Raw genomic sequence first — 23,445 nt, 5'->3', positions numbered from 1 at the left:
AAAATGAGATCTTGCTAGCACCTTACAGACAAATGCTTCTTTGTATTTACAAGAAAATAAATCATTTAAGCCATATATTGAAAAGTCTTTTCAAACTGTACAACCTTGACCCTACTTTTAAATTTGCAAGCATTCATACCCCTAAGTGTTGGCAAAATTTTCTAGCTTTTATGCTGTTGTTTTGTACTGCAGTCTTTGCTTGCTGATGCTCTGTAAAGAAAAATGTGAAAAACAGTTTGTGAGATTTTAACCATGAAATATTGGTAATAAACTCTTGAAAATGTACTTGGCTCTTACAAATTGGCTTTAGTAGACTACTTTCTCTTCACCCCTTCTCCCCCAAGAACTTCTCCTAATATTTGCTGTTTTACATCCAGGCAGGTCTCGTGGCTTTGCTCTGTAGGTTTTTCATCTATGTAGCCAGGCCAGAATTTTCAAAATTAAATTTAGCTTTCAGAGTAGCCAGCTTAAGACAGAGAAAAAATAGGGAAGTGCCTGAAAAGTGAGGAACAGCGATTGTCAGAAAGCTGTGCTCTTTAAGGTCTTGGGGGAGGAGAAAAAAAAAGCATCCTAGCTTTTTGAAATACTTGCAGACTAGAAGTCCTTGGAAATCCTTGGGTTCTAGGTTTTAGAACTCATGCACTTCTACTCAGGATTAGAGGAAATGGCAAAAACCAACCTAGGGAAAACAGCAAAGGCCATACAAGATAGGTGTAAATAGTTTGAATTACATTAGGTGCAGTGAGGTCATTGACATTTTTATGACTTGATCAGCTTGACTTAAAGAGCCAAGCTAATCAGAACTGTAATTAGCACAAGAAGTGTGTGCAGTGAGAAGTGTTAACAATGAGCAACAATATAATAAAACATGTTCTTGCCTGTGAATTAAAATGAACTAGTTGAAATATTGCTTAAAAAACCTGAAATTTCTCCCAGCACCTCTATTTTAAAATATCCACTTTGCTGTTTCTCAGTGAGCCTGCCTTCCCACTGGCTTGGACTTTGCTCATCGGGAAGAGTTCAGTGTCACCGGCCGCTCCATTTCAAGACTAGGTGGAATAACTCCTAGGACCAAGATGTTGCTTTCTAGACCACGCACTACCAATGCAAGTGGAATCTGGGGCTCTCTGCAAAGACACTGAACCAGCTCCAGCTCCAAGAATCAACTGAAAACATCCTCCTCACAGGTTAACCACAACCAAATCCTTTGCCAAGGATTGGTAGGGTTATCATCTCCCAGTAGTGCAGTGAGGTGCACTGCACACTCTGCGTGTGGGAGGAGGCTCCCTTGTATCAGATGGGAGAGACCGGCAGTGCCATCAAGGGAGCCAAAGCTGGGGGGCAACTGCTGCCTGTGAAGTGGTGCAGTAAAAAAAATACATAGCCATCGCATGGGATAGATAATAGGAAAGGACATGGGGGCAGAGGAATTAATACTCTACTAGTCCCTTTCTGATCGGGGAGGTTTTCAGCCACAAAGTGTCTCCCATGCTCACAAGATCATATTTCTCAGAACACAAACTCTTTAAAAGGAACCTGTCTTCAAATATGCATGTCATTAGAAAGTCAAATATTTGCAAAAGTTGTTGGGTTCCCAGGGTTTTATGTAGTGCTGGAGGTGTAAGTATGCATAAGGCATTTGGGACAAATGATTAACAAAATGTCCTGCAAAGGGACAATAATGGGTTTGCACTTTTTGCTTCTGTACGGTGATAAATGCTTTACAGCGTGGAAACAATAATCAGTTTTGTTATTTCATATTGCAAATACAGTTCTGATGTCCTCTGTTTACCTCAGACAGATTGCAATGTCAAAAAAGAGATATCAAAGAAGAGATACTTTCCAGGAAATGAGAAAGGGATTTATTGTCAATCTGAGAAGGGAAGTGTCCTTACTAAAGATCCTTTAGACCCATCCTCAACCTCTTTAAGTGAGCGTATAACTGCAACGTTAAACATCTGATTTCTAGTATCAGAAGGAATGAGAATTCTTTTAATTATTAACCACATTTTTTTAAGAAATACCGTCCTTCCCCTGCCTTTTTTCATTTTGAGGTATTCCTTCAGTTAAAAAGGCAATGCAGTCTTAATGCTGTGAAACACCAGTGTGCCCCAGTCTTTTTGTGCGGACGCCACATATGTAGATGAGAAAACAATTTTTTAGGCCAATAAAAAAATGCTGACAGATAAGGATTAATGTTTTAGATCGAGTTTCAGATAATCCCATTGAGTGTGCTTGTTGCAAAGCTGTGAGTGCACAAGCCTTTGTCTTTTTGTGTACAGTTCTCATTTGCATCCCAATATCCAGTCTTCAGCAACATCTACTTTCATAATTACATGCACCACATAGGCAAACAGAAAGTTCTGTGCAAGCAAACAAAATCTCAGGAGAGGAAGAACTGTCCAATGCTTAAACCACTACTTCAAACCATGGGAGAACTTTCTTGCAGAGACATATGTGCATATATATATATATATATGTGTGTGTGTGTGTGTGTGTGTGTGTATGTGTGTATGCCTTTTTCAAATACGAGAAGTAGAATACTTTAGACAGCTGCAGCTATATTGCTACCAACATTTGAGCTAGCTTATTTAAGAATTTTGGGTATTTCTGTACTACTCTGTCTTCAGTGTTGAAATGACCTTAGTTAACCGGTTTCATGCAACTGATGGTTACATCATCAGAAATCCTAATAGCTGCAGGACAGGCATTGCTTTAGACTGTGGCTACCATGCATCTGCATATATCTTCCTGTCCTTCTGCTCAGAGCCTTTCTTTGGGTGGGATTTGAGGACTCTTCTGACTTTGTCCAGGGGCACAGAACCCCTGTTGTGAGGTTTTCCCCAGAAATTCTGGACAAAAGCATGCTACTTTTCCTTAAACGCTCACTTATTTTGCAAGTGCAGATAGGAAGAGCTGTCAAACACATGGTCCTTCATAAAAGATGGGTTTTGTGGATGCAGATAGTCGGATGGAAGGAAATAAGCACAAAGCGTTGCATGCCAGCTACAGAACAGCTGGTATACAGAATCTGACTAAATGCAGAGTAGTTTAGCTGTCCTTTGTGGATCAACATCTCTTGATTTCATTGCTGGAGCATGCCCTTGAGGATGGAGTAGCTGTAGCATGGTAGTTCGTATGCCAGTTTTCTTCACAGTGCCTCATTTGCGGAGCCATGGCCAGACATGTGCCTGACAAAGGTATCCCCAACCTTAATTCTCTGCTTAAGCAGAGAAACTCCATGGTACTCAAATGTCATGGGGGTGTGGAATTGTGCTTATTTTTTAAATGAAAGGTAGCAGCTCTTCAACTGTGGAGGAAACAGAGATAACAACACACAGCTGAAACTACCAAGGGAGTTTAGACAGGCTGAACTGCCAAATCTTGTCTTTGGAAAGACACCTTTAAACATATTTTGTAAGTCAGAGCCTCCAGCAGGCAATCAAGGATGCATTTCCAGTATCTGTGCTGCATAGGAGCATGCCAAGTCTTAGTTCACTGTGAAGTGAGTCAAGGGGAGATTTGTTCTTACGGGATTGTTGCAGGCTATCAGAATCATCGCACAGTTTTTCTTCCTTTTCCTTTTCCTGTTCCAGTTACAGGAATAGCTCACATGCAGAGAAGAGAAAAACACCAGGCAAGCTGTTTGTATTTTCTTCAAAGTGTGAGATCTTTGCCTGGCTATGCTATAGTTTGGCTATCCAGTGTTTCTGAAAGCTAAAACGATATTTCATTACATATTACTCAGCCGTGAAGAGCTGAAGAACAGACTTTGTTATAGCTAAACTTAGACACTCTCCACTGTCGTGTGCGAAGCTCACTGCTGCTAGTGTTAAGCTCATAACTCACCAAGTGGGAGAAGGGAAAGAAATGCCTGAAGGGGTGTTAAACCAGCCAAATCAGGTTTAATTGAGCGTCACCAGACTGTTTCTGCCACTCTTGCCACTGAACCCTCTTTCACTTGAGCAGTCTAGTGGTTTGTGCGAAACTTTATGTCAGCCTCACTCCCTCTCTCCTGTGTGCTCATCCCTCAGTCTTGGCTAGAAAAGGGGACTGAAATAAGGAAAGCTGAAGATGCTCCCGCTCCCTCTGCCCCCTTGCCACCTTTGCAGCTTTCTGCATGGTGGTAGCAGGAAACCATCCTTCTGTTCTGTCTGTCGACCTGTTACATCTCGTTTCTTTTACATCCCCGTCTGTCTTGTCTGAGGGAGTACAAGCTCTTTAGGGAAGCCCTCTGTCTTATACTCTATTTTACTTCAGTTCTTGGAACAATAGTGCCTGGTGGCTCCAGGAGCTCTCATAAAAGCCAGCCCTGGGAACAAAGAAGACACAAAGACTCGGGGAAAAAACGAAGTGTTCAGGAGCGTTATGGAAGAAAAATTCCTGGCCACATTACCCGTTCCTCTATGCAAACTTGAGGCGCTAGGAGGATGGTTTGTGTGGTACTCTGGGGAAAACCTCAACTCCTTAAAGTGCCTTCTGGGTTATGCCAGCAGTCAGCCTGCACAGCTCTATCCACCACCACGTGTCCCACAGGACAGTGTCACATCATAGCACTGCTAGGCCCTCGTGTACATGCTGGTCTTCAGGCTTTCCACAGCACAGGAAAGTTGCAGGGCCCCTCTTATTTGCTGAGAAAACAGTGAGCCCCAGACCCTGCAGGGTAATCATATCTCCGACTGTCCTCTTGAAGGAGTGCGCTTAGTGATGTGACAATGGCTGCAGGCTGCCCTTCTGGCCATCACAACGAGCAGAGGGAGGTTTGCCCCAGAGCTGGGCTGACACAGACTTTGTGTTTGCAAAGAGCACGGTGCCACCACTAATCCTCATGACGCTGCACAGACATTTCCAAACGTGCTGGGGCTGGGGTGCCAGGCAGTCAGGGCAGTATCTCCTACTGACAGTGGGATTTTCTGGCCAGCACCTCGCAGCTCAGAGTGACTGAGGCCATTCTTACCCCTTGGCAGGTAATGTAGCTTATTATAGCTGGTGCCTGCTCAGGAAAACGTCCCCATCCTTTCTCCTCCCTGCTGGTTCACCAGGCAGTATAGTTTTGAACAAGCATCCCTGCTTCCTGGGCACAAGCATGCAAGCAACATGAGATCAACACATGAATATGAAAAGATACACAAGTTCTGTAACAAAGCCCTAGCTTGCCTGGATCCCCATTTCATTTGTGTGCTGCAGGGTGGCGAGGCTGAATGTATCCCCACGCATGTGACGTCTTGGCCTGTGAATGGCTACTCCTGGTTTTTGAGACCACCTCTGAAACACAATTCAAAGCAATCCGTTTCATTCCAGCATGGCATAGTTCGAGGCAGATTGGGATAGGACATCGACAGTCTCCATGGGGGATCTCAGCCCCTACATAGCATGCTGCCAGGGGAGGGCTGGCAAAACTCAGTTGTGAGAGAAATTTCTCAGAGACGAGTGGAAATCTTCCAGGGCACTGGCTGTTGACAGAGCAGAGCTGTCCTGAGCACTGAGACAGTGTCCCTGTCTGATTAGTATGTATTGCTCATGGCAGCACTTGCTGCTAGTGTCTGCAGGGAACATGCCTGGCAGAATGGGACTACTCACCCCAGGTTGGATGTTTAGATACTTCTGCCTGTGGACATCTGCAAAGTACTTAGGTTGCAGTCTCTTTGGCTCAGCCCTCATATTTGCGGAGCATGTAAAACGCTGCCGGCATTGCTGGAATTCGGAGCCGCAGGAAGAAATTGTCTCATTCTGACGGTGCCTCACCAATTCCTACTGCCCACGTGGTGTTCCCAGTTCCTCCTCTGCACTCTCTGAATTAAGCAGTGTTGGGGCACGCAGAGGAAACTGAGGCAGAGAATAAGGCTCCACAAATGGCTCTTAGCCTTTTGGGATGCTGATCTGGCTCCATGCTTCCCTGGCCTCCAGACCACACATGCTCCCACTTCCCTCCTGCTGCTTTCAAACAGGCTTGCGGTGCTAATCCAAACTCCATCCTCCAGCCCTCTGGGATCCCCTTTCTTGCCTGTGGTGCTGCTGCAGCTGCCCTGCTGGGGAGGCAGTGACTGCAGGGCTGCCAGCCATGCGTCCCTTGTCCATATTGCCCAGTTGCCTACCTCCAGGCACTGGTGTAATCCAGCGAGGGATATAACCTGTTTCCCTCATCTTTCTTCTTTCTTTTGGGTTTTCTATCTAGGGGATGGGTTGTGTTTCCTTGCTTTCTAACAGGTCAGTTGAGTGTCTGGGACCATGGGCCTGCTTTCCCTTGGGTAACCTGCAAGGATGCTATGGTCCAAGCACTTCTTTAGTGGGATACCATGCTTTTTAATATCAGATGCTATCACTCCCTGGGCTGTTTCTTCAAGGGGTTTCTTAACGAGCTGCCTGGAAGAGTTTGTTCATTTTCCACGATTTGTGTGAGTGAGAAGAGCAAACAGGGCGCTTGTATGTGTCACTTGATAGCATCGGCCTTCTCTCCTGACTCTGCCCTGCTGAAGAGCCTTGGTTCTAAATTCCTATCACCAACTGTGCACACACACACGCACACACACAAGCTCAATATGGCTGTGGTGTGTTCATGTATTACTGAATTTGTTTAACATATCAGTTGCCCCTGTGCCCCTTGAATGCTATGTCAAAAGACCAATTAATGCTTCAGGTTTATCTATCTTTCAGATAACTTCTAAGAGCTAATGTTTAGTGCTGCTCTTCAAGAACAGTCGTTTAGTGGCTGTGTTTGAGACATTTGAAAACATGCGATGACTTTCATTACTTTTCAATGTGCATTGGCCAGAGCAGCACAGAAAATGGAGCAGCTAGCTGAGAATGTGAAGATAATCTGTTCTGCTTGCTTTATCTGACACTTTCTATTAGTATGGGCAGATCCCGTGCTATACTTATTAGTTATAATACTTATTAGTAGCAATACAAGCTTCATCTATGTGGGCAAACTCATACTACTTGATACGCATACGGCGCTTCACTCTGAGTCCTTGCTTTTGAGTAGCTGATCTTCCGTCTTTCTACAAGTTACCCTCAAGGTGTTACACTTTAAGCAGTCAGCAAAATTAAGGTCTATTTTTCTTTTCTATAAAGCGTACCCTTTGTATGATTGCTAACTTAATTGCGATCCGAATACAGAGAATCTTCCTGACCATATTTAAAGCACGTACTAAATATGTTTTTTGCTAAGACTTGTCCGGGCTGCCTCACACTTTTTCTCAGAAGTGGAAGAAAAGTTAAAAATCAAATTAGAAAGCCTCACAATCTTGGCAACTGTTGCTAGCGAAGCCCAGTTACTGCTATATGTAGACTTTCAGAATAGGAACCTTCCTAACTGTCTTTGGACTAATACCCTTTGATTACCTTCCAGAGCGTATCCACATCTCTTTAACCTTATCTCAGCTGAGCTTCCAATGGGTATCAGTCCCAACCACTGAACGGGAAGGTATTTGACCAACAAGATAAAAATAATAGAAGCAAAAGCTTATTTTTGCTTTTTTTGAGATAAGCAAAGTTGATATGGAAAACATAAAGGAATCATAACTGGATTTTTGAGAGGCTTGCGCCGAAGTAGAATTACAGCTAAGACCAGCTTGATTACTATCAGGCAGAGAGCTGCAGAGATGTTTCCCCCCTCCCAAGTTTTTTCCCCTCATGTTAGTTAGTTTGCCTATTGTTATGGAAGGGATACACCTCAAATATAATCTCTGACTGAGAGTTGTTCTTAATCACCATCTAAAAACATTACTGGGATCACATTTGCCAGGAAAGAAGGTGGCATTTTTTACATTCCTATTTTAAGAATAGAAATGCACCCGGTAAGAGTTTCAAGATCTTCCTACTGTGGCCTTTGCAGAAAGCCTCACCTCAGATATCCCCTGTATTTCATTTCTTTATTAATGCCTCCATCAAAAAACAATCTTTTTTGTCTTCCCGCAGCTTCAGTGGATGCAGAACACACTCCTTCTGAGTGCAGGGCTGTCAAACAGCACAGCACACCATCAGCCTAGTCTTGATTTTCATCCTTCATCTGCAGAAGGATGATGAGTCCCCCTGACACAGAACTAGAAGCAGAATGTGCTCTGAAAACAACTGTGGCAAGCTTGAAAATGAAACCCTCTAGTCTGGGTATTTGCTATCCAGATTCTGTACTGAGATTTCTTTTATGCGCTGTAGAAACACAGCAAGTTCCTCCTAGGGGAGGCAAGCTTCCTCTCCTGACAGGGAACTAATAACTGCTTTTACAGGCTTCTGAGCTGCAATATGTTGCAGTTTCTGCTTAGAATTTTGGGCCAGGGGCCCCAGGCTTGGAAAATACAGGCGAGGTGGCAGCAAACAGCAATGGGGCAAGAGAATACCTCTGAATACCTCTGAATACCTCTATAAACACTACAAGGAACACTGACAGAAGAACACTGAGTGAGTGACAACAAGTAAACAGAAACCATTGGAATATAAGTCAGCAAGAGTGAGGAAAGAGAAGGAGGTAGAGAGAGAGAATGGAAAAAAATATGGAAGATATATGAAGGGAAAACAAGAAAATACAGGAACACATGCAAAAAAAGAGGAAGAGATACAGAAATGTATGTTTTAAAGAAGCTGAGTGAAGAAAATGAAAAAGAAGAGCTTCTGAAGTTAAAATTTCCAACATTTAAAAAATTTAAAATCAAAATATAACGATAGCATATACAAGAAGGTATGTATGAGAGCGTGCCTGTGTGCACACAGCATTTTGTTCAGTTATACAGGTGTTTGCTTACAGGTCTCCTTCTTACACCAAAGCAAATTAAATTGTTCTTTTCTAAGATGCTTGGCAAAAAGCCATCTTGGGAGAACTTATTCTGAAGAGTAGCTTAATTTATAATTGCTTTTTCCTGCCTTTGCACCAGTTTTCAGCAGAAGACAGATACTTGAAATTCTGGTCGTGAAATTGCGGAGCCTCAATTCCCAGCACAAGTGCTTTATCTTTATTGTGACAGCTTCCCTGAGCACACTGCAGAGTCGTATCGCCCACGTAATAGAAAGAGGAAGGTGTGCAGGGAAGCCTATTTTGATACAGTGCCAAAGCCACCTACAGTTCAGTCACCGAAGAGTGAGATGGAGAGACTATAAATGTAACAAATTAATGACAAATTCAGTTAACTATGAGACAGCTTTTGCCAGATCCACATTCTGAAAAATCATGACTTTACTCCCTCTCAGCTTTGCCCGAAGCAACCATCATATGAATTTTAATTAAAAATAAGCATTTTTCCCTCTACTACTCCACTCTTTTTACTCCTGTAAGCCTCTAATCAGCTGAGTCACCGAAGCCATGTTTACACTTTTCCTCCAATCACAGAACGAAATGCTTACTGAAAGGAAGAAAGAAAAGCTAGAAAACAAGATAGTCAGTTGAGTCAGGGTCTAACTGAAACTTCATTTTTCATTAAAAATGAAAATAAGATCATGAGAGTCAGTATTATTCTAAGTGTTTGAGAACCATTCCTCTTGCTCACACCTTTCTGGAAATGGGTTTATTGGCTTGTAGAGTCACTCTAAGTCTCTATTTGAGATGTGAGAATCCAGTGTTTTTTCATGAGAGCCAGAGGAACATTTCTTTCTTCCACTTAATTCAGATCTGTTGGCAAGCTGCATGTCATGGCTGCTGTTTCAGTTAATAATGGCCAGAGACTTTTCTAACCTGTTCTTTTCCTCTCCCCCACCCCAAGGCCTAAGATTAGCTTATGCACTGTTATTAATATTTCACTAGTATTCCCCATTGCAACAAATGGAGAGTTCTGCTTAATAATTCATGGCTGGGCATAGACTATTAAATTTGTATTGGGGTGTACACTTTCATATTATTTATTTATCATTGCTTTCATTTTACAGGGGTTTTTTTTGCTATTTCATTTTTCAGTTGCGTAAATGCTTCCTCAAAGTTCAGACTGTTTGCAGGAAATTAATCTTCTTCCTTGTGCTATTTAAGTAAGCTCTTACCACGATTCCCTGGGACTTTGCCACTAAAAAATTTCAGAAACACCCAGCAACATCAGTATAGAAGATCTCTTTGAAGCAAATGACTTTGGCACTTTGGTACCAAGTGTGACAGCCGAAAGTTCATCCATGGCCTCGGAGCTATCTGATTTTTGTTCCATAAAGACATTTATCTACCCCCCTACCTCCCAGCCCCCATTTAGGAGTGGCTTTTTGCCTTGTGGAGCTTTGATTATTTGATCTTCATGGTTCATCTGGGTTCCCAAATAAGTCAGCTTTTCAGTGCCAACCTTCAGGCAGCCTTCAGAGATAAAGATTTCCCTAGAAGACTCAAGTTTAGAAACCAAAAGTTCCACAAGCATATAGAACCATAAAACAGTCTTCCAGTCTTGATATAACAGCACATTACCCTCTTCCTGGGCCCAGCTCCAGAGCAAAGGGTGAGATTTGGCAAACTGCTGCTTCGTGGAATGACCCCACCAAAAATACTGTTTTCACTACGAGATAACTTTCTTTTACATACCTCTGTTTCCACGTGGGCCAATATAAAAGCCTAGATTTTCCTCTCTGCCAAAGTGAAAATATCTCTTTGCTGCTTCACAGTTGGAGTTGCCAACTCAGCTCTGTGCCAGGTGTTTCTCTTCTTCTTCTTGCACTGGTGTAGCTGGGAGCCATTGCCCTCTAGGCTGATCTCTCCCTCCTCCCCTAGCTCTGCGTGTGCACAGCAGCCTTGCTCCGTGTGATACGGCGTCACTGTGTCTCTCTGCACCCTCTTGACCTCTCTTTCCCCACTGCAGTACTTCTCCTCCCTTGCAGACCCTTGGGACACTGCTGCCAGTAGAAGAGGTCCACGGTGATTGGTGGATTCTGGCATGGATGGAGCTGGTTGCATGAGGATAGCCATCCCACAGAGTGAGGAAGGGAGAGAGTGTGGTGGCAGACCCCAGCTTGAGGTGAAGTCCTTCAGTGGTAGATCAGCCCCCGTCCCTTGCTGCATGAATGGATTGAGACGAAGAGTGAGACTCTCTTGTTGCACCTACAGATATTTGGTGGTATCATGATATCCCCCTCCCCACTTTTTTTAGCATATCCAATGGCAGGGTGAATACAACATTAAAAGGTGTTGTTTTTCACAGGCATTCTGCAAAGCCCACAGTCTCTAGTATAATCCCTCTTGCAGACATCACACATGGCACTTTAGGACGTGTTGCTAACGTACACAGCCCCGGTGGCAGAGTAGCCTGCTCAGACAAATGTTGCGGGTCAGATTACCTCCCACCTGAGTGCATGCCATCAGAGTAATGACTCCTGCTTCACAAAGTCTCTTTTACCTTTCAGCAACACTTAAGTTCTTAGGTTGCGTTTCCAGAAGTGAGGCAGGCATTTCAGTGCCTAAATCATTAGTGGCTGCAGGAAGTGCTATTGACTTTAATATGAGCAAGAATGCTTCCTTACCTCCTAGGAAGCAAAAGAGAAGAGCTTGGGCGTAGTTGATAAAATAATGAAATACCATAGAAAAGGCAGAGTAGGACCGTGTAGTCTCTTTGTCTAATAACAAAAAACAAGGAGACTTTATATTAAATTCAAGACCAGTTTAAAACACTTATCTGCTCTACATAATTAGATCTTTGAAGTTCTTCCCATAGTGTTAAGAAATCGGCTGGATAAAAAAAACAGGGTTCATGGCATACAAATTGTACTTTGTCATACAAATTGTAATTCTGATTGATTATAACAAAAATGTTTAAAAGATTTCAGTATTATGCCTGAGGGCTCCAACCAATCCCTAGATAAGAAAAACTAGAATAAAAACTTACTTGGGTATTGTTCATTCAATAACTCATATGGCATATACATTTCCCATTTAGTGTGGGGATGCTGTAGCTATTGCTAAGCTCAATCCTTACCTTAGGTAAGTGCAGGCTGGAAATCAAGATTTTTTTAACTGTTAGACCAGCAAAGTTTAGGAGGAGTCTTCAATAAGGAATGCCAGGAGCAAGACACTCAGCTACTTTTTGGGTACACAGGATACTAGGGGAGTTATTCTGATCCAAGAGGTTCCTTCACTTCCTGTGTTTTTGTACATCTTGTGCTTGGGTATGGGTATCAGGAAGGGTGTTCCAGCCCCGTTAGCATTTTATGCTTTTCAGTTAATCGCAAAATCTTTGCCCCATTTTCCCGGGAACATGGGGCTCAGAGTGGTTACATTCATAGGATCTTGACTGTAGGGTCTTACTTATGGAAGGATTATCCTTGAAGTTCTCTACATCAGCATGTATACAGCTGATTTGGTGAATGCTCTATGACAGGTTTTTCATGAAGGCTACCCAGCCTGTTTTTTTTTTTTTTTTTCAACTGTATATTTTCAGAGGTAAGAGTCATAAGGGAAGTTATTTAAAAAGCTAAAGGATGATTCCTCTCCCCGTGGAAATTGCTGAAAATTTTGCTCTTAAGGCAGGACATTACTTAAAAACCCCACAGAGATGATAAATCACTTTCATAAATTGCTGTTGTGTTTTCAGTTCTGTTAAGTCTTCTGAAACGCTGCTTCCTGAGCGTTGAAAGACAGCTAATATGCAGCCGTTTTAATCACTTTACACTTGAGCCTCAATATACCTGGGAAGCATGTGCTTGACATTTTTGGCACATGTGAAGCTGCAAGAGGAGTTGTGTCCTGTTGGAGGCTGCCCAGTAGAAGGAAGACATTGGCATATGGTAGAGAGGCAGCGGGACGGTCAGAGGGCTGGAGCGCACGATCTGCGAGGAGAGGTGCAGAGACCTGAGCTTGTTCAGCTTGGAGAAAAGAGGGCTGATGGGGATCTTGTTCTCTAAAACTGCCTAATGGGAACTTGTAGAAAAGATGGAGCCAGACTTTCTGCAGAGGTGCACATTGGAAGGATGAGAATGAGTGGTCACAAGTTGCAGCAAGAGTAATTCGAATTAGATAAAGGAAAAAGGTTTTCACAGCGAGAACAGTCAAACACTGGCACAGGTTGCCCAGAGGTCTTGAGCAATCTCCATCCCTGGAGAACACCACTGTGAGCAACCTGACCTAACTTTGCAGCTGGCCCTGCTTTAAACAGGGGGCTTGACTAAAACCTTGATTATTCTGTGATTTTAAAGTGTAATTGGTTCTATCTTGAAAGAGATACAGCATAAAAGTTTGTGAGTGTGTGCATACATATTTAGTGAGAAAGGAACCAGAGAAGTAAAAGAAAGAAAGAGGAAGTGGTATATGTCAGTGGACCTGTTCTATGAGTAACAAAGTGATGAGGGAAGGAGACCAGAGAATGCTAGATTTCCTTATAAAGACAAAATCTATTTTACTATGACGTTTTGTCACCAGTCACTTCCCTCACTGGGCTCAGTCTTGGGCTGGCAGTCCTAGGCTTGACTAGCTGCTCTTCAGAAAAGGAACATTCTCCTACGCACGCAGCAACCTGTTTCAACACACTGCTTTTGCAGTTTCCCAACCTACAGTAAGTTTTGTTTTATTTTTTAAAGCTCCCTCCTTTCCCTTGGAGTTGCAGCTGATACACAGTTGCTTCAGCCGTTTGGGCCCACAGTGTGAGACCAGGAGGTAAGATGAGAGCACCTGCTGTTTTTCAGCAAACCACCCTTACTGAGCCTACCAGTAGTTTAACTGCAAAGGAAATTGTGGTCACCATGACAAAGAAGTGCAGGTTCTGTATTAGCATGAAATATTTTGCAATTGTTCTGTGCACAGTATTTCTACAGACCTTCAGGAAAGTATTTGACAGATTTAACTGGTTAAAGTGGTATTTGACTGAGTGGAGTGGTAGCCTTTAAATTTCCATTTGCTGGCATTTAGTTAGCTTGGCAGGGTGTAAAAAAGTATTGAGCAGGTATTTGGATTGCAGAGTGGCTCCTTGTAAAAGGATAATTCTAATTCCAGTGATGAAAAAGACTAATTTTTAAAGCTGACGTATTTCTGCCTATATTATTTACGATATACTGTGCTGCTTGTTAGGATATTCATATTAGGCTTTTATAAATGTAATATCACTCTCTAGACAATCAAATTGATCCATGGATTTGGAGCCAAACATTACTGATTTTAATTTTAGGCTACACTGATTGCAGTAGGGAGTTCTGCTTAAAAAACGGTGATATGAGGTGGTCCTAACACTATATTTGATTTTTAAGATCTTGACTGTTGAAGCTGGTCAGAGATGTCCCTTGATTTCCTTGGGATTTTAATTTAGGCTGTAGATGAACTGTGACTTGCAAATGTCATGATACTCCAGGAGACATTATGTTCTACAGAGATCTAGGAGGTAGCATATGAGCATGGACCTTAGGGCTTATCTCTTCGCTCTCTGAGACCAATAGACTTTGCTGTTTTTTCAGATAATGGTTTCTTCAGTAAGCACATTCAAGTTAAACACTTAAGTCTGTGAGCAACTTTGCTTTTCAAACAAATGGGACCTCAGATCTTTGTTAGTCTAGCCAAAGCCACAGAAAGCATTAGCTTTCCGCTGTTGCAAATATCAAGTGAAGACAATCTCAAACAAATTGAAATGAGATTGTGTCATTAGAGAGGTGGATGGGTGCTCATGAGATGGCCGTTTGAATACCTTAATAAAAGCAGCGCACACCCTTACATCTGACGTGGAGATTCCAGCATGTAAACATGTTCCCTGTCTCTTGCTTCTCATGCAAGAGTGGTTTGCCCTCAGAGCTAGGACCAGAGGGCCTGGAGAGGGGATCAGGGATGGATCTGAGCCCACAGGACAGGCGGAAACTCCCCTCCTTGCTGGGAAACTCAGCTGAACAGGGTTGCTAGAGCTAAGGGGGACTGGGAAGTACCTGTTTGCATGCTAATAGCAGGAGTGGGGATTTCTGCATCAGTTCTGCCCATGATGTCCAGACTGACTTAGCTTAGACACTGAAGAAAGTGCTTCCACAATAGGTCAAAAAAGCAGCAGGGCTAGTACTGTTAATGTTTTGGAATATGCTTCCTCACTTGAAATCGGTTAAACATTTTGACTGAATACTGTTATGGTTATAACAAGTTTGAGATATTGTATAAAAACCATTGTATTTCAGCAAGTCCAGTGGTGTTTCTTCTCTCTCCCTGCTCACGAAATCTACCATGCACTCCACAGTGTTACATTATGCGATCTTTTTTTTTTTTTTAAATACTGTTTCCTACTGATTTCAGTCACGAGCAGCCTAAAATTCAGCTGTGTAGCATGAAGCATAGTTAGGAGACATTTTGATGGAAATCCTACAGTAAAAGTTATCACTATATAGTCTTTAAAGTATGAAAGAACTTTAGAAAGAAGCCAAGGACAGGGGAAGGAAGGGGAGATGAATTAAGAAAGTACAGTGCATTCAGAAATTTAGCTGATTTTCATACTGTCATCTCTTTCAAGCAAAACAGTAGAATCCAGGGAAATGCTGATACCAAATGTAGAATTTCTATCCAAATGAAACATATTCATCAAAAAAAGCAAACTACATTTAGCATGCTAAATCCAGTTGTGCTCTAAGACGGACTATGCGGCTCTACATTGGCCATGTTGTACTAAACAGACTTTTTTTTTTATTTATCGAAGAGGAGGGCTGTAGACTGGGAAATAAATTGTTCAAAGAGAAGAGAGGCTGCCAGGGGTTTGCTCTGTGTTAAATTGAGACCATTTTTAAGTTGCTAGCTGCAACGTATTCCTGGCAGCGACATATTTCTTACAGTGGTTGGCAGAGCCGACCGCCTCTGAAGTGGGGGAACGCCATTTCCTGTGGCATGCGCTAGCAGCCCTGCTCAGGGCCGTGGGCCGCCGGCGTGGAGACAATGACAAATGGCCACGCAGGAGCCTAAACAGTGAGAAAAGGAAGAGGGTGTACCGTGCGCCCCAAGACAAGGGCTTTGGGCACAAGTGGGCACGCGTGGTGGGCCCCACGGGGGGACAATGCCCAGGGGAAGCAAGACCACCACCTCTCCCACTTGCATCCCCACGTGGGCGCAGATGGGAGGGGCTGCTGCATTTTCTGCTGTTTTCTCAGCAAGATCTGGGCTGTAATGGCATGGTCTAGGCCAAGGAGCACAGGTTGAAGCCTTTGAAATAACGCTGTGCTCTGGAATACTGCTGTGGAACGCTGCTGTGGAAGGTATCTCTGGGATGACCAAATGCCCCGTCACAAAGCCAAAACAGGCATAAGAACGCTGTGCTCAATTTAATTAAGTTTCTGCTCAGTTTTCTGTCCCTGGTGATCATGTGGCAGCTGTGGAGTTGCTCCTTATACTGGTATCCAGCGTGCCTCTGCCGAGCGTCCTCCTCCTCGCCCGCCTTAGCTAATGGAGGTGGGATTGGGTGGGGGTGGCCTTTTCATACCGAATAGGAAATTTGCTGAAGGACTGAAACTATTTGGAAAATTGGCTCCATTTGAAAACCAGCTTTGGCCAAAAAAAAAGGAAGAAAAAATATCACTGGAAAGCACTGGAGAATCCAAATGTTCAATTTCAGTTTTCATTCCAAAGCATTTTCATTTAAAAGCTACCTGGTGTTTGAAAAGGGAGACAAAAGGTGAGTGACCCAACAAAAAAAAATTTAAAATATACTAGATCAACAAAAATGCTTTTTCTTAAAAAAAAAAAAATCAGCAGACTGACGTGAAAAACAATATGCACATATTACTACAGGAAGCATTTTGTAAGCTGTCTTCCTGGTATGATATATCTGACAGATCAAAGACACGTAAGAACAGTATTTAAGGGTTCACAGCTCTGCATCCTCAGTGGCTTAGTTTTCTGGAAGGATTGGCACTCCCTACTGCTGAGTGTGTTGGAAAGAGATCTCCATTCCTCTACAAATTCTTTGCATTTTCCCTTCTTAAGGCCCTATTGACTCATATTTGATTTAGAACTCGGGAACGCTCTTGAAGAATAAGGTCCTTCATAAAAGGGAGCATTAAGAAAATAACTCATGGAGCATCACCACGTTGCGTTCTGAACAGTGAAATATGTCCTTCTTCTGTGTTTCTTACAATTCCATATGAAATATAGCATGTGAAGCGCAGCAGCTTAACAATTCCAGTGCCTATAGACAAAGGTGGATTTTGCTGTTGCAGGCAATAGTCTTTTAAAATGTCTTTGTGACAAGATTGTCATTTATTGTGGGCTAAATTGTGAATTCCTAATACATACCCGGGAGGAAGTATTTGCCATAACTTCAGAAAGATTCCTCTCTTTTTTCTTGGTGTGCTGATTTAAACAACAAAATCCTAATCATACTGAAGCCATTGTAATATCCAAGTTATACATTGCTAGTAAAGCCAAGTATGTTTTTGTCTACCTTAGGATGTAAAATTTAGTTCACCATCTTTGAGGAAATCAGAAAAAAATATTATCAATGTATGTGTCTAGCTGTTTAAATAGGCAAATATTAATGCCACTCAGTGCACAACTTGAAAAATTAACATTTTTTTATGTATCATGTATCATCTCACCTGTTCAAGGTAATTATTTGTGCTTATTCAGAGATTTTCAAAGTTGTTGCGTAAGAAATGCATCTAAATGGACATGTGGTTCAAAACTTAATGGTGCTTGCTAATGCCATCAGTCAGGGTGAGCAGCTGGCTAGTCGTGTAACTAACCAGTAAGGAAGGAGGTGGAGTTACCTTGAGACATACAGATTCAGGTTTTAATCTTCCATCATTAGTGGAAAAAGCCCTACAACGCCACACAACTAAATGTCCATGCAATCTGACTGGAAGCTCTGACACTAAATTTAAATAAAGGACATTGAGGGAAAATGTTTGTCTAAGATAGCTGAATTCCCTGAAGCCATCGCTACAAATTGTCACTACTCCCAAATCAGCAGAAATTCTGGGGAATTTTACAGCGTTAACGCTACTCTCCTGCTTCACTGTGAGCCCAGTATGGATTATTCTGCTAGTAGTGCAGGGACACAAGCATATTACTTTGATTAGAATTTAACAATAACAACGGATATATATATATATGAGAGAGGTACATCTAAATATGAGAGAAAGAAACCTTTCACATAAATATATGAGAGAGAAACATAGCAATAGCAAGTATACTAAGAACACGAAGTGTAGTTAGGAGGCAATCTATTTTGGATTTTGTGAAAAAATACATTTTGCTGATTGTCTGAAAGATGCCTTTGCCTCTGTCATTTACCTCTTTTTAGAATATGAAGTTTAAAGAAGTTAAAGTTGTTTTTGCCAATGAGCACAAGATGAAACTTTAAAATTGAGGAACTTTTAGCCTGCACTGTTGTGGTTATAACATTTTCTTCTTTCAATACGAGATCCACTGAATAGTTTCTCTTTTTCGCTGTCGTTAGTGAGAACAAAACCAACGCTTGTCTCCACAAGGAAAATATTTATAAGGGTCGAACCCATAAATTCTCTCCGTTCTTATCTCCTCATTAACACTTCCATAAGGTACAAAATACGCTATTAGAGATGCACAATTGGAACTGAAAATGTATGCGGAAAGGGTGGTGGCAGCTTCAGGGGATATATGGACTTTTCTGTGGGGACACTTACAAGAGAGAGATAGAGGAAAATATTTCTGGAGGGGACTGTCCTGTCAGGGACATTCTGATGAGTGAGCAGGAATGAGCAGGGTCCCAAGGGTGCAAGGAGAATTTATCAAATGAAAACAGAAGAAAGAGTATGCTGAAGATGCTGCCTACTCCCATATATTTTCTGATCTACAAGACTCTTCAGCTCTATCACGAGGGTTTCTGCTCAGTTGTGGTGGCACTTCTCTTATTTCTGCTCACTGGTAGGGTGGGCTGTGTGCCAGGGCAGGATTTCTGGTGGTTTCTTTTGGAAATTAGCTGGAAAAGAAATACTAATTCAGAAAAGAGTTGGGGAAGTATTCCATAACCTTAATGGAAAGCCAGGCATTTGGAAACTGGATTTGGGGGTGAGACGAGAAAGAGAAACGAAAATGAACTGGAGCCATGAACTCTGATAAGGTAAAAGGCAGAGTTTTGTATGTAGAGGCGGACACAAAGTCTTGCGTTTCCCTATGCGATTCTAACTGCTCTGTTTTGCAAGAGCAAAGTGCTGGTGTTTCATCACTTTCAGAAGGAATAAACAAGTTGGAAGAGAAGATGGCAGAAGCAGGGACATTTATGTGACAGGAAACACGCACGCAGTCCTTTATCTGATTACTCTCTGACACCTTAGAGGGTTTGCTGTAATATTACTTAATGCTTAATACATGTAATGTATTATTTTGGGTATGACAGCAGTAAAGCTGCTTCTTGTCCTGCATATCTATGCTGAAAGCCATTGCCTGACCTTCATCAGCTATTTTTCCTTCTGCTGATAGCCCCTGTGATTTCCACATGTTGTCCTCCGCTGTTATACTGTTCTCTGCATTTTCTTCTCTGTATTTGTGTTGTCTATCTGATTTTGCAAATACTTTCGAGAAGAAATTGGTAGTGTGTGTTTACAATGGCTTGTGGATTATCGGTAGCTGGATTATGCAGCTAGGGTTGTTAGATGCTTGATGGGACGTCCAAGGTATTTGCAGTTTGCATTGAGGACAATGAGGTGCTGGAAGTGTTTGATCCCTAGAAGCAGATGACTCCATGCTTGGCTGATAAAATCAGAAGGAAAGTATTGTGCCTGATGTCCTACACTAGCATTTGATGTTACTGTTTGCCTAGATATCGCTTACTTTTAATGGTCTGAGCAAAATAGGCAGTTTATATACAGAAAAGCAGCTTTTTAAAAAGTGCTCCTTTTTGCTGTGTGTTGCTAAAGCCTCAGACTTTTACAGCTCCTTCTCTCTCTTGATTTCCCTGTCTTTGTTTTATTGCTTAAACAATTTCAGAAATGATAGTGATTTTTAATTGTGAATTACTCTGAAATCTTAACTCTTAAAATTCTGGTTTTGATAAGCCCAGCGTAAATTTGAGGGCTCTCATGTATACTTAGCAGAAGGGATTCTGGTTGCAGGCGAGCCCAGAAGACCTGCAGGGAAGACCTTTGGTTCTTTCCTTTGATTCTTTCCTCAGTCCATTGCCAAAACTGGGATTAGACATATTCCTGAAATCATGCAGGGGTCATGACTGTAAGGGGATTTTGCAGCTGATACAAATTTTACGTGGCGGATGTACTTTAATGGGCAGCAGTGTCAAACCCTCAGGGAGATGAGGGGCCACTTGGGCTGCTGAAAGAGCTGCGATTGAGTTGTGCAGATGGCAGTTTGGGGCTTACTGGTAGAGCATGCCCGTCTGAATCTCTTCACTGCCTAAGTAAAGAGCAAGTTTGTTTGTCCGCAATACCACATGATATTAGGTGCTGGCACTGACTGGCTGAAATCAAAAGATACCAAGAAACTGAAAATACAGAAAAAATTCTAACTCACTTAGGCGGTGGAGCAGACAGTAACAATGGCTTCATGGTCTGAGTACAACTACTCCTTGGGTGATCTAGGTCCAGTTCTTGCACTGAGGTCATAGTTTCAAGGTATCATTTAATCTCCCTGTTGAGTGTGTCTGTCTTTACAAAAGAGTAATTAATATTGACCCCCCAGGAGATGTCAGAAGAGTGTGTTACAGCAAAACCTTAGGCCTAGCCATATATGCTTTACATATATACCCACATACACACAAACACCTATACACATATTTAAATATATAATATGAATAAGATTCTCTGTATTTAAGAGATCAGTAAATTACTGGAATAGAAGGCCACAACCTCTTACGCAATTAAAAATGTCCAACTTATGTTGATGATAAATTTTTCTAGAAATTATAAAACTCTTCACAAAAGTAGTATGTGTTATAGCAACAATATCTTATCTGTTTCTTATCTGTTGTGCTCTTATCTTATGTGTTTCTTATCTGTTATGCTCTAGAACAGTCTTAATAGTATTAAAGGCTGGGTTGCAAATTACATTGCTTGATAAAATGGCTCAATTGGAAGAAATGATCTTGCAATGGAATATGGATCTTCTTGATGATAGCACTACAATGTGTTCATGTATCATCCAGGTGCTTTTTACGTAATCCACATGCTCCAAAAACATGCACCCATGCAACATTAAAAGATAAGCATTGAGGAATCAGAGGCAGGAAACATATCAGGTTGAAGGAGGAAGACTATGGATATCAGCAGTTACTGAAGAAAACTAACTATGGGGTAAACTCCCTCTCATTTTACCCAAATATATATAGCCCACATTGCTAGTGGATCACAGCGATTTTTACAGATAAGCCTTTAAAGTATAGTGGTTAGAACCACTTTCAATATTTGATTAGGATTTCAGAAGCAGTCACAAGCTCCCTCATGCTGAAGACTGCACAGGGGCTCTCGGGCAAATGCATTATGTACTATGCTGTTTTTCTCTACTTATGAAAGTGGAAGTGAGTGAAGAGATTTTTCTCTGGAAGCTGTTTTTAGTCCTTACCCCAAAATTGCAGTGATGAGGAGATAAGGCATGATAGTGCAGGGAAACAGCAGATGAAAGCACCAACCACATGAGATTGCCTTTGGGCTATTTCATATCCATTTTGGTAATGGTTCTCTTTCTATACCACAGCCCACTGATAGAAGGAATCAATGCGTAAGTTCAGGAGAGCATTAAACCTGAAGCCCAGATAAGCTGTGCACAACTCTGTGTATTTGTAAAGGGCTATAATAAATCTATCATTTTTAAAATCCTTACAGTGTATCTTCATAGAAAGTTTGGAATCTAAGCCTCCATGATGCAATGGTGTTTTTAATCTGGGACTAGGGCATTTCTGGATTGCTTCTTTTTTGTTAAATTTAAATGTTGCAACTACAGCAACCACTTTCCAGGACTAATTCAGGTTTCTGTTCTATTCCATTTAGATAGTTTCATGGTAAATTAATACATGAAGAGACACAAGACACCAGAGTTGTTCTCACAGATACACAGTAATAGATAATCTTAAAGAGTTTTCTGCATAAATAGATGTGAGGGACACAAGGTGAAGTAAAAAGCAGAGTGATATAATATGCATCTTCTGGTACTGTATGACGTGATGGAAGTAAACCTTCCCTTTCTAGGCAATTTTCTTAATAATCAAAATGTGCGTAAGTGCAATTGAATCCTTCCTCCTGTCTTATGGCTTTGAAGAGAGAAAAGGCTGGAAAATTCTTTCCAATCCATTGCTAAAGAGCTACCTAACTTTAGGCCCTAACTTTGGTACCTTGCGGGCTCCTCCCTAGACTCTTTTTCCTCTGTTCGGGAAAGAGAAGTTGGCCCCTGGAGACACTAACTTGGTGCTCTGGAATGCTTTTGGAAGGAACCTCTCTCTGTCCATCAACTATCGAAGGGACTTAGGTGATCAGCTCCTACGGAGGTACCTAAAGAAAGGCAAACACCCCTCAGAGGTTTAATTCCAAACCAGAACTCAGGAAGCAGACAGAAGAAAGCTCTGCCACTTTTCTGCCAGTTTATCCAAAATTAAAGAAACGTGTTTTGTGACAGCAAAGTAGAAATTGGTTCTGAGAGTGTATGCTGCATGTTGCTAACGGGGCATGTAAGCCTCTCGCCATGGCAGCAAGTTGTACCTTCACCGTGTTCCCTGAAGAACACTTTTAGCTATGTTAGACTGTGTTTGCAAGGTGGGAATTACAATGAGTAGCACAATTTTGTCTGCTTTCTCCATGCAGAACAAAACTTAGCAGGTGCAGGATTTAATTCAAATTAAGTTAGTATAAAAGCCTGCCAGCATTTTGAGTAAGGCCTGGCAAAATAGGAGGACTGACATAGATTTTATATCTCGTGTACTCCTTGACCCCTTCACTAGATCTCTGGATGCAGGCAAGATCTGGGTTGTCAGCTCTGAAGAACCATCCCAAGATTTTGAGTCTTGCTGTTAATTCCAAATGACTCTTGAAATGAATGAGGCAGTGGCGTCGTCTCTTTTTCATTATGACTGCAAAAAGCAAAAGGCATTAAATGAAAATGTGTGCTTTCTTCTTGCAGAGCTGTCACTTGGAGAAGTAAAAATGGCATCAGCAGCACACTTCACAGAGGAAGAGATGGCAGAGCTAAGAGAGGCTTTCAGCAAAGTTGGTGAGTACAATAAAGCAAAATGTGAAGTTGTACTAGACCATTTTCTTCTATACTGACCAGCTGGGATGAAATGAAGATTACTTCATCACCAACCTGCTGTGTTGTGGAAGCCACTGAAGGGCATTTTCCTACAGCTGCAGACCTTCTAAATGAAACCACATTAGCATGCTGTAGAGCAATGGCCTGTTGCTGCTGCATAGAGATGGTGGAGCGATGAGTAGCAGATTTTATGAAATAATTTGGAAACCTACACAGAAAACCATGTCAGAAATAGATCAAAGTATTTTCCTAGTACGGTTTATTCCTGGCAAGTGATTTAGAAGGCAAAAAGTTTTTATTTTAATGCAAACATTGCCTACTCCTTCTGCAGAAGAAGAGTCAGGAGTGGACAAAGGTGCAAATGACTACAAAATTTGTAATCT

The 23,445-nt window shown here is 41.9% G+C and overlaps 1 protein-coding gene across 5 annotated transcripts in view; it reads left to right on the top strand.

Annotated features, from left to right (window-relative positions):
- LCP1 (lymphocyte cytosolic protein 1) overlaps positions 1 to 23,445 on the top strand; it is a 47,138-nt gene that overhangs the window by 4,671 nt on the left and 19,022 nt on the right. For 2 of the 5 annotated variants that reach the window (XM_068929802.1, XM_068929803.1), the window contains 2 exons: positions 975 to 1,187; positions 22,934 to 23,023. In XM_068929802.1, the coding sequence (XP_068785903.1) occupies positions 22,957 to 23,023 (67 nt within the window). In that variant the 5' untranslated portion in view covers positions 975 to 1,187; positions 22,934 to 22,956. Of the gene's footprint in view, positions 1 to 974; positions 1,188 to 13,288; positions 13,440 to 13,521; positions 13,541 to 22,933; positions 23,024 to 23,445 lie in introns of those variants that run through there. The other 3 variants (XM_068929799.1, XM_068929800.1, XM_068929801.1) reach the window with 3 other exon arrangements.

Source organism: Struthio camelus, chromosome 1, assembly GCF_040807025.1.
Source record: "Struthio camelus isolate bStrCam1 chromosome 1, bStrCam1.hap1, whole genome shotgun sequence".
NCBI lineage: Eukaryota > Metazoa > Chordata > Aves > Struthioniformes > Struthionidae > Struthio > Struthio camelus.
Note: the sequence above shows the minus strand (reverse complement) of the source record. Positions and strands in the feature narration are given on the sequence as shown.